The sequence below is a fragment of the Ovis aries genome, chromosome 12 (assembly GCF_016772045.2).
Source record: "Ovis aries strain OAR_USU_Benz2616 breed Rambouillet chromosome 12, ARS-UI_Ramb_v3.0, whole genome shotgun sequence".
NCBI lineage: Eukaryota > Metazoa > Chordata > Mammalia > Artiodactyla > Bovidae > Ovis > Ovis aries.
This window is the reverse complement of record NC_056065.1, coordinates 76,939,778-76,957,648: the sequence shown is the minus strand read 5'-3', so window position 1 is coordinate 76,957,648 and position 17,871 is coordinate 76,939,778. Positions and strand designations below refer to the sequence as shown.

Here is a 17,871-nt window from a genome sequence, read left to right as displayed (position 1 = left end):
TAAGTCACTTCAGTCATGGCCGACTCTGTGAGACCCCAGAGATGGCAGCCCACCAGGCTCCCCCGTCCCTGGGATTCTCCAGGCAAGAACGCTGGAGTGGATTGCCATTCCCTTCTCCAATGCAGGACAGTGAAAAGTGAAAGTGAAGTCGCTCAGTTGTGTCCGACTCCTAGAGACCCCACGGACTGCAGCCCACCAGGCTCCTCCGTCCATAGGATTTCCCAGGCAGGAGTACTGGAGTGGGGTGCCATTGCCTTCTCCACTTACAGCAGCTAGGCTTTCTGATTGACTGATGCAAAAATCACAAGCATGATCATCTATGTCCCCTGTAGGAAGAGACTGCTTACAGTACTTTGGTCCTCCTTCTCTCATTCCCTCTCCACCAACCCCAACCTTGCATGCATGTGTGATGAAGCAGTTGTGCCTAAACTATGCTTTATACCTGAACAAAGATACAGCAGGGCCAGAAGAGAAGGCCCTACAACTGTCTCTGCGCTGAGCCTTTTTGGTATGACTTCATTACTGGGATCACAGTAAATGACCCAAACATTCGACATGCCTGTCTTTCAACGTAAGTGAGACACCATCCCACAAAACTAAATGTGATAATATCTCTATTACTTGCACTTTGGGTTTAATCTTTTTAATAATTCCTCTGTCCTCCAGTAAGACTAGAGACCGAGGAGTGTCGGAGCATTGATTTGATAGTCTGCAGGATTCTGAATACAGAAAGTGTAGAAAGGGACATCAAAGAGCAGTGTGGCACAGGCGGCTCATCCTGCCGCGCCAGGCACACGGGAGGGGCCCTAGGCTCCTTCCTTCTCAGGCTTTGTACTTAAAACCAGAACAACAGCCAAGGGGGAGTCTACCTATTCCCTCTTGGCACAGGACAGCCAGTAGCTTTTACGATAAATATCGGGAAACAAATGAACAAGTCAAGTATGAGCCAGACTTGATAATGGCTGTGTACCTGTTGCATGAGATCGCATTTATAAAATGTTGAGAGTAGTATTTGGTCAGCACTACTTTTCTTGCTAGTTAACTACCAGTGAGTCCAAAAATAAGCTCCTCTAAAGATTTACCTGTAAGAAAACCTCTAAGCCTGAAATTAAGATTTTATTTGTGTGTGGTCTCGAAAGGACAAATCCTCGTGTGTATGCTGCAGAGTTATCAAGGCTGTTAGTTCCACCTGGTACAAGACTATGGTGTCACCAACTGTTTTCACTTTTCTCAAGGAAATGAAAGATTTACAATTTGAGTTGGCAATAAGCCTCTTACAGAGAAAGACAAATGCTATATGATGTCACCTCTATGTGGAATATAAAAAAATAATGCAAATGAATCTATGTACAAAACAGAAATAGACTCGTAGACATAGAAAACATACTTATGCTTACCAAAAGGAAAGGGAAGAAGGAAGGATAAATGATAGGATTAGCAGATACATACTACTATGCACAAAATAGATAAGCAACAGGGATTTATGGTAAAACTCAGGGAATAATATGCAATATCTTATAATAATCTGTAGTGGAAAATAGAATATATATAACTGGGTCACTTTACTGTACACCTGAAACTAACACGATAATATAAATAAACTATATTTCAAAAAAAGAAAGAAGCCTTTAATGTAACAAATTCACCCCCAACAACCCACCACAACCTGTCCAAGTATTGCCTTAAATAGTATTTAAAAGATTTTTTTACCAGTTAGCATCAAAACAAGGTCCCCGCAATAGACTCAACAGAGCATTGTTTTTTGAGTTAAATTCCTAATTTATTAAGTTCTCAATACATTTTACATAGTTTTCATTTAAAAACTATTGTACCTTTCTTTTTTAATAGCTAAGCCAGCAAGCTATACATATGATGTGTGAGATATTTGATATTTAATATATCACATATAACACATACATGTGATATTAAATATACCATGCTTCTAAATATTATTATAACTTCATTCACATTTATTTTTGTGATAATATTCAAGTCAAATGGGGATATTTGACAATAATTAGTAAATTCATAATCTCTGATCAATAACCTTTCAAGAGGCATCATGAATTGGGATTTCTAATGGGATTTACTGGATTCTTATTACATGCCAGCAAACATGTTAAGCCTTTCACAATCATCACTTCTTTTTTTCAACATCCGAAGCAAAACATTCTCCATTTTCCCACTAGCTACCCCTTCTCACATTCTTCTCTTAAACCCTCCTGCCAACCCCTTCAAACACGGTGCACCAGGCCTCAGCTTCGAGTCCCCGGTCCTTCTCCACCTGAACATTCTTCCCGGTGTCTCAGAGTCAGTCCCTCAGCTCTGAATCCGTATGCACACAGTGAATCCCAAAGTTATGCCTCCGATCAAGACCTAATGAGCCCCTTAGTCTTCAAAAAAAAAAAAATTATTGGAGTATAGCTGCTTTGTAGTATTTGTTAGTTTCTGTGATACAGCAAAGTGAATCAGACATATATATATATATATATATATATATGCTTTATTATAACAGATACATATACATGTATATACATATATACACGTGTGTGTGTATGTGTGTGTGTTAGTCATGTCCAGTTCTTTGTGACCCCACGGACTGCAGCCCACCAGGCTCCTCTGTCCATGGAATTCTCCAGACAACAATACTGGAGTGGGGGGTCACTCCCTTCTCCAAGGGCTCTTCCCAGCTCAGGGACCAAACCTGGGCCTCCTGCATTACAGGCAGATTCTTTACCATCTGCGCCACCAGGGAAGCCCCCACATCTGTGTCTCCTCTTTCCTGAATTCCCTTCCCATTTAGGTCACCGCAGAGCAGTGGCAGAGCTCCCCATGTTAGACGGTAGGTTCTCATTAGTCACAGAGGACCAACAGGGCACATATGTCAATCCCATTAAACAGGGAGACCCCCACGCTTAATGTAACTCCAGCTGACTTCTCCACATCTCTAGATGGATGTCTGATGAGAATTCAAGCATGGACAAAATAGACCCTGGATTGTCTGCCTCCTCCTGGGATGTTGCCCATCTTCACTGCTCGTGGGGAAAATAATGAGTCATTCTGCACGACGCCTTACTTCCTTTCCACACCGCAACTCCTCCAGACCCTGTGCAAACCTCTCCTTTCTGTCACCATCAACACTCAGCCCAGATTCTCCCTTCTGCCATCTCGCCTGGTGCTAACTAGTCCCCAGACTTGTCTCCTCCGCAGCCTGCTCTCCCCACAGCACCAGGATTGTTTCTGAAGAGAGAAAAGAGGCTAGGTCATTCTCTGTGGGAAAATTCCAAATGGCTTCTTCTCATTGTACTTAGGGTGAGTCCACACTCTCCCCACCCCCAGGAGGTGCCGGGAGCCTGCCCCTCCTGCTGCTCTCTGCCTCTTCAGCACACCTCAGTACTCCGTCTGTACCTGCCACACGGAAAACCTCTCACCTCCTTCCTGGGCCGTGAACCCATCCATTGTTTGCTTTTTCCAAAGGGTCTTTGCACCTGCCAGTTGCTCTTCACATGAATCTTTATATTCTTGGCAGCTGACAAGGAGCTTGATGACACTTCCTCAAAGAAGCCTTCCTTGATCACTCTGTCTGAAGGTCCATTCAGGCCCGCCTGATGGGGGTCGTATCACACTGCCTCACTTCCCAACACTCATCAACATCCGCATGTTCTCAGTTACGTATTTGGTTTTCTGTTATCTTTCTTGCTAAGATGGAGGCTTCAAGAAAGTTGTATTTACCACTATTTACCACTATTTTTATTCCTGGTGTGTTTACCCTTATGTCAGCACTTTTCTGGCACATAGTAGGGACTCTAAAAACAATTAAATCAATGAGTAAATTGTCTCATTTAAGAAAGGCTGCCATGATTCCCATTGTACAGATAATGAAGCTGAGAATTTAAGAGGTAATTTTCCTCATGTTTCGTAGTTGGAAAGCTCAGAATGAAGTCTAGGCAAGATGGCAAAGGTTAATTTCTTCAGCACTTTAAAAGTAGAACTTGCCTGAATCCAACATTTTTAGTATCATCTCTTTTTTAACTAGTAATAAGCAGGTTTATCTATCTGCAATATTCAAGGAGTTCTTCAAAATCAGCAGGGAAAAAGGTGGCAATGGCAATGCATATGGGCAAATATAAATGGCTTTCAAAGATGAAGTTTAACTGCTAGTTACTAGTAAAGATGAAATTTACTAGTGAACCAGAAAAGTAAATATTAAAAAAGAGGAATATGGGGGCGGGGGAATTGCCCCTATAAACTTGGCAGAAGGGTAAAAGAATGAAATACAAGTGGTGACAAGGAGAGGGGGTTTGAGAACTCATAAATTTTTAAGCATGTGTTGATAATGTCTAGTATTATCTCCTTAAATTTCTTCTGTCAACTTCCCGACCCTTTTCTTGTCCTCATCTACCTCCCTCATATCATCACTTCCTCTCACAGTCAAAACTCTGAACTGGTGTCTTCCACTGTCTTTATGTTTTTTTCATGAGTATAGATCTTGATCACACCTGAAGAATCAATAAGCAAATTAAGAAAATAAAATCATGGACCACCGAAAAGCAGAGAGACAGGGTTTATTAGGGAAAAGTTAAAGTCTTGGTTTAGCAACACAAAAGGGGTTAAGAAACCAAAGTCTGAGAAGCCAGAGTACAATATTTGGCCTGAATTATCTGATGGGCAGCCCACATTCATCAAGGCAACCAAACAATAGATATATTTTTTTCTTTACTTTCCTTTAAGCTATCATCAACTTATTCCTGGAGTAGCAAACTGCAAGAATGCTCCACCTGATTCATTTGCTATGCCTCTGGGATGACCACGAAAAGATAATCTGGTGTCTACACTTCCTGGAATGAGACGAGAACCTCATATGTTTTCCATGATCAAAGCGTCTAGCAAAGGTCAAGTTACTTCCCTTGCTTCAAACTTCAAAAGCAAAAAAAAAAAAAAAAAATTCTAGATACTTCTGTAAATTATTCAATAGCTTTCACTTTATACAATATCAAAACCAAATTAGGTATGGGGAAAATCCAGTATTTCCATTCTGTCACTCAGCTCCAGTCAGAATTGGTACTACGCTTTTGCTAACCACCGTTTCAAGACAAGGGTCATACACCAGTCTTGCATTATTGACATGGCATCAGTATTCATAGCTAGGCCCAATTAATCGAAGATGTCTTTTTGCTTTTCATAAGAGATAGTCTTAGATCTCGCTAATGACACGGAAGTGGCTCAGGGTACAATGGCTCACTCATGGAGCTAAATCAGGTGGATGTGGATTAATGTGTATCTCACCCAAATAACCTCTAAGCACTGCCTCCTCAGTCTTGGTGTGAGTTGCCCATCACCAGGCAGCCATGTGCAAGCGTCCCTGCTCTTTAAGCTGATCATTAGGAAGGCTGAGAAAATAAACCTAGAATCAGATAGCCTCAGTTTGAAATCACAACCCTGGATTTCCCTGGCGGTCTAGTGGGAAGACTCCATGCTCTCAATGCAGGGGGCACAGATTCAATACCTGGTCAGGGAAATAAGATTCCCACATGCCACATGGCATGGCTAAAAAAATAATAATAAAAATTTGATAAACGAAATCACAATGCTTACCCGCCCCCCAACTCCCATTCTTTATGAGGGGGTGACCTTAGAAAATTACTGTGAAAGATCACCAAAAACAGTGGAGGATTTGTGTGTGTGTGTGTGTGTGTGTGTGTGTGTGTGTGAGTGTGTGTATGTCTAAACTTCCTCTCCAAGTAAATATTTTATTTTCAGTTTAAATCATAAACCGAAACAAACTGATACCGTTGGCTAGCTCCTCCATACGTCTGTCACCTTGATTGATTAAATATCTAATAATAATCTATACAACTCAGTGGCAGCCCCAAAACTTCCATAACCAAAAGCCTGCCGAAGAAACCTGGTTGGAATGGGTCCTAAATGTAGCCTGGCAAGAATAGAATTTTTATTTAAATTATGTACTATATGTAGATTTTAAAGGAATAATTTATCATTTGTAAAAGATTGAGAACACAAATAATTATCTGTTACGAGTTGAACTATTCCTTTAAGGAGACAGCTTATGAAGAATTTGGAAGATTCAGGGACTTCCTTGGTGTCCAGTGGTTAAGACTGCAGCTCCCACTGAAGGTGGCTTGGGTCCAATCCCTAGCCCAGGAAGCAAGATCCCGAATGCCACAAGGTGGAACCAAAAAGAAGAAAAGACTCTGGAAGATGTAAAACCTTCTCCCTAAGCTGCAGTGCCACATGGAGATCCCAGACTACACAAGGAAAGCCATGGAGTACGGTATTCCCAGCTCACGGTACAGGGGAAACACTCACAGAATATTGATTAATTAATACATGAGTAAATAAATAGGGTTCACTAGTCTGGTAAAATGAAATACTCAAAGTGTTTAGGTGATGGGTATTGGTAACTGGTTTTTATTTCCTTATGTATTGATTTCTGCATTTCTCAAGTTGTCTAGAATAATCGTGGTTCATCTGTGGAGGAAAAATGGGATATTCAGTTTTATACACAGCATGTGACTGAAAGAGAGGAACAGCAGGAAAGAAAGAAAAAACGCTAGCAAGGAGTTTAAGAATTTTTTTTCTTTGATCTATTTCTTGCAATTTTCTTTCACATAGAAATTTTTCTATGAATAATTCACTTAAGGAACAACAACAACAAAACGGCAATCCAACTCTTTTCTATGACTTAAGTTCTTTCCAAGGACAGAGTCGGGTTGGACCACTCAACTCGGGTAAATGAGTAGAGACCTGCTGAAAACCTACCGGAGCTCACCAGCAGCGGTGAGAAACAGCCAGAGAAACAGACCTCTGGCTCAGAAGAGGACCTACCCAAGTGTGAAAGGCGCAGACGACCAGGGGAAGTCCAGGAGGGCTGCCTGGAGGAGGTGACCTTTAAACTAAATTTTGAAGAGCAATTATACTTTGAACAACTTAAAACCATTATGGAGGGAAGAAAGCGCAGTGGAGGAGAGTTGCAACAGCTTGCAGGCAGGAAAACACTGTATTTTGGGAACATGGAAGTGACAAGAGTATTCAGTGCATGTCACAAAGTGGCTCCAGATGCAGCTGGAGAAATCTAGAGGGATTCCCCGAGAACCGTGTGTGCTGTGCTACCTGCTTTCATTTCTCCTAAACGCACAGAGAACAGAGGAGGGTGCTCATGTGTTAGTCGCTCAGGCATGTCCAAGACTTTGTGAGCCCGTGGACTGTAGCCTGCCAGGCTCCTCTGTCCGTAGGATTCTCCAGGCAAGAATACTCGAGTGGGTTGCCAGTTCCTTCTTCAGGGGATCTTCTAGACTCAGGGATCGATCCCTGGTCGCCCACATTACAGGCAGATACTTTACCATCTGAGCCACCAGGGACGCCAATTAGACACTTCATTCTTTTACTTCACTTGCCATGGTGTCTCGAGAACATTTTTTTTTTTCTCGAGAACATTTTTAACTTCTGTTGATTGTTCTATTTATCTTTTGCTCCACCAGTTACTAAGAAGTTGGCACAAACAAATGAGAATTAACATATAATAATGCTAGACTGTACAACAGTCCAATCAGTGTTTCTAAAGTTTCCATTGGCTACCTGAGACATAACAAAAACTCCCAATCTCAAAGGAAGCTTGTGGTAAAAGAGCTCTCAATCACAAAATGGGTGTTACAAATAGAGGTATCAACACAAAACAGATCTGATGGTGGCTAGTACTGCCCAATCTAAAATTTGACAAAAGTGAAAAATTATATCACATAAATTACATTTTATGTGACTTCGAAATGTGAAAAAAGAAAGCAAGAAATCAAGTGTCTAAAACTGCACACAGGAAATGTTGTTCCTGGCTACATAGAAAAATTAAAGCCTTTTGGGGGAATTTAGATCTGTACTGCTCGACAGGAAAAATCACACTTGGAAAAATAATAGGGCCTCCCTGGTGGCTCAGATGGTAAAGAATCCTCTTGCAATGTAGAAGACTTTGGTTCTATCCCTGGGTTGGGAAAGATCCCCTGGAGGAGTGCATGGCAACCTACTCCAGTATTCTTGCCTGGAGAATCCCATGGATGGGGAACCTGGTGGGCTATAGTCTGTGGGGTTGCAAAGAGTCAGATACAACTGAGCAACTAAGCACGTATATTGCTTGACAAGAAAAATTACACTTAGAAAGAAAAAAATAGAAAAACAATAGCCATAAAGGAAAAATTCCCACAGGCATAAACTATAATCAGTAAATATGATATGAATAAAAATCAATTCATGAATTTAATAGCAATCGTAAAAGCTATATGAAACCTGATGCTGTTGAACTTTGGTTCAGTAAAATAAAAATGGAAACACTGGTAATGATTCAATTAAGTTATATAAAAAATACAGAATTAAATTGGCTTAACGGAGGGAGATTTTTGTGTGAAATCTGTTTTCAAGGAAAACTCAAAAATGTTGGTATATTCTAATTTAATGTTTATATTCATAAATGTTGAGTCAAAACACTCCTGAGATCAAAATCACAGGATCGCTATGTTCTCCACCCCTCTGGGAGGCACTGACTGAAGAAGGCATGAGCGAAGGTGAGTTTTGCCTTTTACAGATAGTCCTAATGGGATCTGAGGGAAAGCAAGGTTCCAGACTATGGTTACAGTAAGAAATAAGACTCTGGAGCAGAGCTGTGATACAGGATGGATCTACAAATCAAGAAGGAGAATCCAGAGGAGTCTGCAAACCTCTACCACAGGGGATACGGAATTTAAAACATTCAAAGATTCCTAAGGGTTTATTCCTCTGCCGCACAGATTCCAACTTCATCTTCTCAGATTCTCCAAGGAAGAAGTGTGACGTGGACCCATTTTTCAATGGAGAAGAGCTGTGTGCTGACTGCATGGGATTATAAATGGAATTTTCAACTTTGCAGAGGGTCTCATCGTTTTCAAAGCATTTTGAAAAGATTATCACTTTGCATGCCAATGACAGTTTATAGATGAGTAAACTGTGGATCAGAAGTGGAAAATGATTGGACCCAGATGATACAATTCATAGAATTTGATTTCCAATGTATTTCTCATTCCACCTGCCATGGTCTTCTCCAACTTAGAATGGGTCCTGACTCACTTTCTATGATGCTTAATATGTCTCTTTCATCAGTAAATGAAGGACTGGTTTTTTTTTTTTTTTTTCCTTTAAGTAGACATATTTAAAATACAGTGACCGCACTTTATTCCCTTGATATTGCCCCTTTGATAACATCACTTATACATGTGTCTCTAATCCCTTTTCATGACTGTCGGGCATTTTTTTTAATGAACAACACAGAGATTCTTCTTATCCATCAGGGATTTTTGCTAAGTGCACTTGGCCACCTGCTCATTTCCCAACACTAGGAAATGAGCAGGACATTGAGGTGCCCTCAGCCCTTAGGCTCTGCTCCAGAAGATCACTTTTTCAGGGGGTTGATGAATTTCCTCCAGTCAATCACATTTTGTTTGAAGGTAAATTTTTAAATATATAAATGACAATTGTTTTCATTTAGATACCATGACATGCAGTTACAACTTTATCACACCTGCAATCCGCTTACAGGAGAAACTGAAGTTTTAGTAAAAGGCAAATTCTTTCCACTTCAGGTCCGTGCGTCTCATTTTTAACAGGAAACGAATGTTTAGTTTTCAACACTGTATAACTATGCACCATAAAAGATGCTAATGTTTGCTTCAGTCTGGGCCATCAGTAAAGAACCTAATAAAAGCATTGATAATCTCCCTGATTATTTTTTCAAAAATGAGTCAGCGGGAGGTACAGTGATGGGTCGTGAACAGTTCTTGAGGACTTCACCAACTCTGGCCTTCTGTTTGCTTATGGAGCTGAGAGAGTAGGAAGCTTTCCATTTCTTTATTTTCCTTGTTTCCATTGTTATATCTGAACATATAATATTCTGCTTACGAGAGCCATTCCCCAAGCTCTTGAGAGACTGAAATTTAAGGAACATATTGATGTATATATTCAGAGGTTAAAGGGATGCATAGTAAAGATTTTAGGAAATAATTAAATAGTTTCTAATCTAAATATCAGTTGGGTTAAGGAAATGGCAACCCACTCCAGTGATCTTGCCTGGAGAATCCCAGGGATGGCGGAGCCTGGTGGGCTGCCATCTATGGGGTCGCACAGGGTCAGATATGACTGAAGCGACTTAGCAGTAGCAGTAGTAGCAGAAGCTGTGTAAAAAAAAAAAAAACTAATAATTTCTATAATATTTACTTCTATGCGTTTCAGAAGTATGTAAAAATAGATATCACGTGGTATTTTTAAATGAATAACCTGCCATATTTTTTTTCTTTATCCTTCCATAAGACTACTATCTTTGTTTTTTTTTAATTGAAGTACAGTTGATTTATAATAATGTTTTAGTTTCAGGTGCACAGCAAAGCGATTCAGTGATTTTTTCAGATTATTTTCCGTTATAAGTTATTACAAGATATTCAATATAGTACCCTGTGCTATATAGTAACTCCTCATTGCTTATAAGACTACTACTAATATCTTTATGCTTGTAAACGTCATAGCATTAATTCTGTAGTGTTAGGCAGCTTTGATGTGGTTGGGTGCCTTATAATGAAAAAAACTATTTAGACAAGATTAAAATTAAGTTTAAACTGAGGTTAAGTTAAATTTCATTGTTTTCTCTCCTAACAATTCTCATAAACATAGAAGATGACTGAAAACAACCAGGGAACTGCCCTGAAGACGAATTTCTTTCTCTGCACCATTGCCTTACACACACAGGGTCTGAAAACAAAACCTTGCAATGTTCACACTAGACTTTCAGTAGCAAATTTGATCAACCTGACTACAAATCTCTGCTCTTCACCTGCTCAGACCGAAATTCAGTGTCACATTATCCAGCAAGAAGTGATGCTCAGACTCCTCCAGGCTTGCTGTGCACAGGCGGTGAGGCTGACAAGGCGAGCTGTCTTCCATCCACCCTTGGAAACAGCCCCAGTGCTCTAGGTGCCGCCCACGTGGGTCTGTGGAAAGGCTGGACAAGACCCCAGGTGCCATGTACCCCTGCCACGTGAGTCCCTCCCTTCCTAGTCCGTACTTTTTGCCCCAGGGACATCTGGATTTGAAGAACAAAACTGATCCTTCTAACAAGAATGTCCAAAAGAGCAAGTCAAGAACAATTTAGGAACAATATTCTTGAACATTGAATTTTTAAGAAATCAGAGGCTCTTTCCAAATAAAAAGTAAAATGATATGAAAGAAGGAAATGGGGGTAGGGGGAGGCAATGCCTGTAAAGATTTAGATCTAAAATGATTTTATCTAATCTTGATAAAATTGTTCGTTTTATCAAACAGCCTCCATCCTTCCACTTGGCCTCTGTCTAGTTTTTTCATCTTATATTTCTCCTCTTTCTGTCTTTGCTTTTTTCTCTTCTCCTCCCCCTACCCCTGCCTCATTTCTCTACTGTTATAATCTGCAGGTATGCACGCCCCCCCCCCACCAAAAAAAAAGATGCCCATTACTTTTTCAGCACCTGGGAAGAAATCAAGCACCAAAAAGATGGTTCCTGCTTTCATGTAAGTTACACTGGGAAGCATGCTCTGATTGGTAAATAGGAATGCCAAGAGCCAAAGTACTGGAGTTTCCTGTGGTCATGTATGGATGTGAGAGCTGGACTGTGAAGAAGGCTGAGCGCCGAAGAATTGATGCTTTTGAACTGTGGTGTTGGAGAAGACTCTTGAGAGTCCCTTGGACCGCAAGGAGATCCAGTCCATTCTAAAGGAGATCAGCCCTGGGTGTTCTTTGGAAAGAATGATGCTAAAGCTGAAACTCTAGTACTTTGGCCACCTCATGTGAAGAGTTCACTCAGTGGAAAAGACTCTGATGCTGAGAGGGATTGGGGTCAAGAGGAGAAGGGGACGACAAAGGATGAGATGGCTGGATGGCATCACCAACTCGATGGACGTGAGTCTGAGTGAACTCCGGGAGCTGGTGATGGACAGGGAGGCCTGGCGACTGAGCGACTGAACTGAACTGAACTGAATGCTAAGAGCAAAAAATTGAAACAGTATGTGAAACACTGTTTCATTTTTTTATACAAGGAAGGGTGATGAAATGTATAGAATCATGGTGGAGATATTTTGCGGCAAGAGTGATGACAGAGAACTTTAGAGGGGAAATAGGATTTGCACAGTACCTTAAAGGTCTGAAGCAAGTGTAGAGAAGCAGGGTGTTGAAACTGCCTCCTGCTTGTTCTATTTTAGTTCATCTTAAAAGGAAAAAATATCCCTGCCCAGCTCCTGTCTCCCTGAGGAGTGCCCCGGCAGTGAGTTTAGAATGCAAACCAAGGCGATGAGATGTCCGAGGGTGTTTTTCTCTTTCATTTCATGTTTTTAAAGCTGTAGGGTGTGAAAAGAAATGGACAGACGATGAGATCGTTACAATATGAGTGTGAAAAGTGATAAAGACATGAATGAAAGGGATGGCAATGGAGAAGAAGAGGGGAAAGATTTTAGACATCTTTATAAAGTAAAGTGATAGGACTTGGGGACCATTTAAATATACGTATTTCAGAATTTCTCTTTTGCAAAAACCCAAGGCAATGGAACAAGATTCCATTTAGGCAAGGAGGTAGGTTCACCCGTGTAAGGGCTGAATCTGGAGACAGAGAATAAGGACCATTAGTACAGAGCAGGTGATGATAAGGAACTCTGAGTTTCAGTTCAGTTCAGTCACTCAATCGTGTCCGACTCTTTTTGACCCCATGAATTGCAGCACATCAGGCCTCCCTGTCCATCACCAACTCCCGGAGTCCACTCAATGAGAATAAAACTGGCCGAAGATTGAGGCCTGTAGAACCACAGTGTTAAAAGCAGACAAATATGGAGAATCAGTAGACAGATGAGAAACCACTATATACTCATATATATGTTTGTATGTGTGATGAAATAATTGGCACATACTGCATATAGAGCCCACACACGTATAACTAGCCTGTTCATGTGTGTGTATGGACATGTAGAAGCATCTGTATTCTTACAGAGGTTAACCATCACTGGCAAAAGGACACCATGTAGCCCAGAACACAGCAAGGACCTAGCTCAGTACTGAGTGTGCTGACCCTGCGCTCCGTCTCGTGAAGCAAGGGTGGAAACGGAAACAGACCCCTAGCCTCACCTTACCTTCCCCTCACCAAACGCGCTTCAAACCCTAGCAACCAGAAGGGCCCCAGGCAGATGTGTGTTAGGAAAAATGCTTTCCAAAAACTCAGTACGTCTTCATCCCCACACCCCCGAAACTCTACATTGTATTTAGACCTCAATAGGATTGCCGATCCGATTCCATTAACAGTTAGACTGAACTCCTGCAAGTGTGCAAGGCAAAGTACGCATTTGTAACATAAGCTACTTATTTTCTGAGGATGGAAAAATGAAAAACTATGTCCAGGAAACAACTCTTAATTGTTTTGACTCATAACTCAACATAATTCCCGCATTCATAGCTGTGACGGTACAAAGCTGTAACCTGGCCATGCTTTGTTCAAGCCAGAGATCATTCATCTCTACCTGCATTCTTGAAACCAGCGCTCTCCCCGAGAATTATTTAGAAAATTTAAACAAAATGTTGGTTTCCTGTTATCTCAACAAAGAGGCACAGAGCAAAGAGATTACTGACTTTTATGTAAAACTCAGCCCAGCATTGTGACTGCTCTGGGAAAGTTGAACTTTGCCAACATTTGCATTTTAGAGATTAAATAACATATCCAAGTTGTGCATCAATTTATCCATGGATGTCTCTCTCCATTTGGCTCTATTTCTTTATGTGTTTAGAATACACAATATAAATTTGACGTCTAATATTTCTTATAAACATTAAACTCAATTTAACACCTTCAAATAAAACATACACTCCAGCTCACAGCTTGCTAATAAAAGAAAATATATCATTGAAAGAACTAATAAGTTCCCAAATTATGCAGTGAATCACAAAATCGCTCTTGGGACTTCAAAGTATGATAAACAAGATTTGCCCACCTAGATAACTGTATGTATATTTTTTTCCCAAAAAATGAGTATATGTTACAGGAAGACTAGAAAATGTTTGCCCTTAGTGTTTCTCTGAGCAGTTCAGGTTAAACTTGGTCTCTCAAAATAAATCTTTGTACACCTATTCATTTATCTATGGTACAAACTATTCAGCAAAATTGCTTTAAAGGTTTCTAGATCATTTTATACTCTCATGTTGAATATAAATTCAAAGATGTTTCTTAGAGTAAAAAGCCTTAATAGGCGAAGTTGAAATTTTTATGGTAGTTTGCTCTATGGCCTACAAAATATCTCATTTAGAAAGTTGTGCAACAGTTTCTGAGGGAAAATTTTAATGGAAATTTACTCTGACATGAAAATACATGTATTACCTTATAAAAATTATTATTCCTTATAATACTTTAATTGTGATAACCAGCTTCATAGGAATGATAACTTAATAAACATTTCCTGTACCAAGACAAAATGCTATACCTACATAAAAAATATTTAATCCATTTTTGCAGTTAAAAATATATATATATATATACACACACTACTTTCTACTATCTTTAGTTTCACAGAATGTAAATTAACAGTGTAGCATGTTCAAAAGAAAACTTCTGTCCTGCCTTTTAGAGAAAAGGAGAGTGGTGCAAATTTTTTTAAAAGGCATTTCAAAGCGAATTACAATAAGCAAGATTTTTTTAAAATATGTTTCCCATTTTTTTAACTTTTTTAGAAATCTGCAAAAATATCATTTCAAATATCCTTTCAATAATAATTTTTTAAAAAAGCTTTTCGATCCTCCACCGTAAGAAGTCATACTAAATATCAACCGAAATGCACTCATGACCCACACTGCAACCGTTCAAGAAATGCCCACTAAGTGGGCCAGAAGTGTGCAAAGATCTTAAAGCTGAATAGATGCAGGAGCTCCAGTCAGTTACATTTTCCTATAGAATGCCTCATTTACATGACTCTTAAGAATTTAAAGTATTTTTATCTCGTCAAGGCTGTAAGATTTACCCAGCACCCAGGAAGGGCGGTGGCCCCGCAAGAGTATTCAGAGGAAATAATCATTCAAAGGATTGTAAGGAACAAAAACCTTGATTTAGAATACATTTTGTGGTAAAAATTTTGCAAAAAGGTACTCTTTAATGCCATATCCAAATTTGTTTTTATTTTTTCAAGTACCATACACTTAAGTCTTCAATAAAACATTTTGGCCATAATCAAAATTTGAGGAAGCAAACCCCCGGTCTGAAAAAAAAAAAAAAGGAGTGGTTTGTGTGCAAACAAAGCCATATTATGATTTTTACAAATGCAGTTTTTGTTAAAAAGACCAAAATTTAGTTTTTTGGTCATTCAGATATCTTCAAACTTTCAACACTGCTGTTGTAATGTCCTTGAACAGTTTGTAAACCAAGATACAGATAGACAATGTTTGTCTTTGGAATGGTGATTTTGGGGCCAAACATGTACGCCTTTTTAAACAGAAAAATGTATTCTGTCCCCCAGGGAGCCATGTCTCTCTGAGGGACAATGACCTTGACCGTTTTACAGAGGGCTTCCTCATCTCCAGTCACCAACACTTCACTTGCTTATATGTCTATTTCAAACCAGTGTCCTTACACACACACACACACACACACACACACACACAAATAACTAAGGAAATATGAATTTCCTTGTGCTTACCTGCAACAGACACTGCGGTGTCCAGGAAGGCAAAGCCAAATGCCAGAAGTTTAAGCCACAGATACATGGTCATATCTGGAACTCAGCCAAACTCCCGAGAGACAGCATGCGTCCTTCTGAAAGGCAAAATAATGGTTATCTCCGAACCAATGTTTCTCTGTAAGGCCGAATCAAGAAGGAAAGAAGTGAATGCGTACTCTTCAACTGGTGTCTTATCAGACAGGGGCGATTTCCTCCTGCTGCCCTGAGAACAAACCACTTGCTGAGAGGCAGTGATGTCAGATTCGGTTTTACTAACTTCTGCAAAAAGGCTGCAAAGGGTCCTCTTTGCAGGAAGTCAAGAAAGTTGTTCAAAGTCACTGCCAAGGCCTCTTACTTCCGTAATTCAAGTAATTAGACTGAGTTACTAGGCCTCTCAATAGATTTTCCCTCAAGAAAGATGCATTTTTCATATCCAAATACTCCCATGCAGTATTCACGATAACTAGAAAATGACATGCCCCACCCCCCAAAATCCATTACATTCTTACCTAAACAATGATAAAACAGTCAGCATAGGTATAACAAAAATGAGGACTGGCAAGATGATATGCTAATTGAATTAATGAAGAAAAAACAACTGTATTTGTCTTAAAATGACCAAATGAATGAAAAAGCAACTACCTCTCTAGTTATTTTCGACAACCAGAATCTTGTACCATTAGGGCATTCAGAACTCAGCAATACGACAGTTCGAGTATCCAGCCACTTTCTCTGCAAAGCACTTTCAGAAAGCTTAATAGGCTTGCCCCAAATCTTTCACAGATATTCTTGTAGGGCTGGGAATGGAATCAGAAACTCACCTCTCCTGCAGTAAACCAAGCTTCAATAAAGGGGTGCCTCTATGACCTGAGATATTCTTGGTGTTGCCGATGAGGGAAAGAAGAGACATTCAATCAAGAGCTATTTTTTTTACAAAAGTTAAACTTTTATTCCCCCTCAGCCATACTGTCTCGACCTTTCTGATTAAATGACTGCAAATAAATACACAACATCCTTTGTGATTTTGATGGTGTTCTCAGTAAGTCGATTAATTAGGAAAATGCGTACGAGAAGGAAGCCTCTATGACATCAGCAGTACAGGACTGCCCTGGTGGTTCAGCGGCTAAGACTTCGAACTCCCAACGCAGGGGGCCCGTGTTCAATCCCTGGTCAGGGAACTAGACCCCACGTGCTGCAATTAAAACATCCTGCACTCTGCAACCAAAGAACCCATGTGCCGCAACGAGGACCCGGCAAAGTCAAATAAACCAATAAATAACGAACATTTTTTAAGAAGTCAGCAATACAGTGGAGTGAGCTGGTCTCATCATCACAGAACCTGCAGGCATGCATTAATAAAACCCTTACTGCACACATAGGCAAGGCATTGTGCTCTGAACTACAGATCAGGTGGAAGGGACTTGGAGACAGACCCCTTGCAATGATCTGGCTAGGAAGTGCTAGGGCAGGATTCCTGTGTTGACGTGTATAAACCTTTTGATGTCTGCATACTTATCTGTTTTTCTCTTACTTTAGCTGCTAGGAACTACAGAACCCAATTTGCACACATGCCCCCCCCCCCAACTTGGTACAAATGAAAATAATTCCACCCCTTAATTTCTGAACACTAAGTAACATTTTAATGAGATTCTTTTCATTATTATGATTTTAAATGATGGTTGTTATAGTAGCTAACACTATTGTACTCTTACCACATCCAGGAAAATGCTTAGCCCTTTAATCATATAATGCAATTTGTATAACAAACTTGGAGATAAAGAGATACATAATTCATCTTATCTGTAAAGTTCAGAGAGGTTAGGTGAATTGTCTGAAGTCTCATAGCTGGGACGTAAGCAAGCTGCGTTTTGAACCCAACCTCAACTTTCCTTATTTGCTTTACTATTTTTTTTTTTCATGTTTCTCATCTCCTTCTCCAATCTTTTATACTTTGTACTTTTCTAATTCTTAATCTCAGAAAGATAGAACCTGATGGCATACCGATGATACTATTCTCTTTTTACAAACGTGTGTTTTAATTAAGCGTCCGTGCTCGTCAACACTATTGTTTAGGAGTTAGGCCTAAAGAAAAGCATTGATCTATGTCAGAGGTCATGAATTTTAGTTCTT

At 40.0% G+C, this 17,871-nt stretch overlaps 1 protein-coding gene across 7 annotated transcripts in view; it reads right to left on the bottom strand.

The window, feature by feature from the left end:
- PTPRC (protein tyrosine phosphatase receptor type C) overlaps positions 1–15,984 on the bottom strand; it is a 153,314-nt gene extending 137,330 nt beyond the window's left edge. For 6 of the 7 annotated variants that reach the window (XM_060396233.1, XM_042229306.1, XM_042229308.1 and 3 more), the window contains exons 1-2: positions 15,918–15,984; positions 15,721–15,836 (exon numbers count right to left, since the gene is read on the bottom strand). In XM_060396233.1, the coding sequence (XP_060252216.1) occupies positions 15,721–15,793 (73 nt within the window). In that variant the 5' untranslated portion in view covers positions 15,794–15,836; positions 15,918–15,984. The other variant, XM_042229312.2, reaches the window with a different exon arrangement.
- Between the last annotated feature and the right edge of the window lie 1,887 nt (positions 15,985–17,871).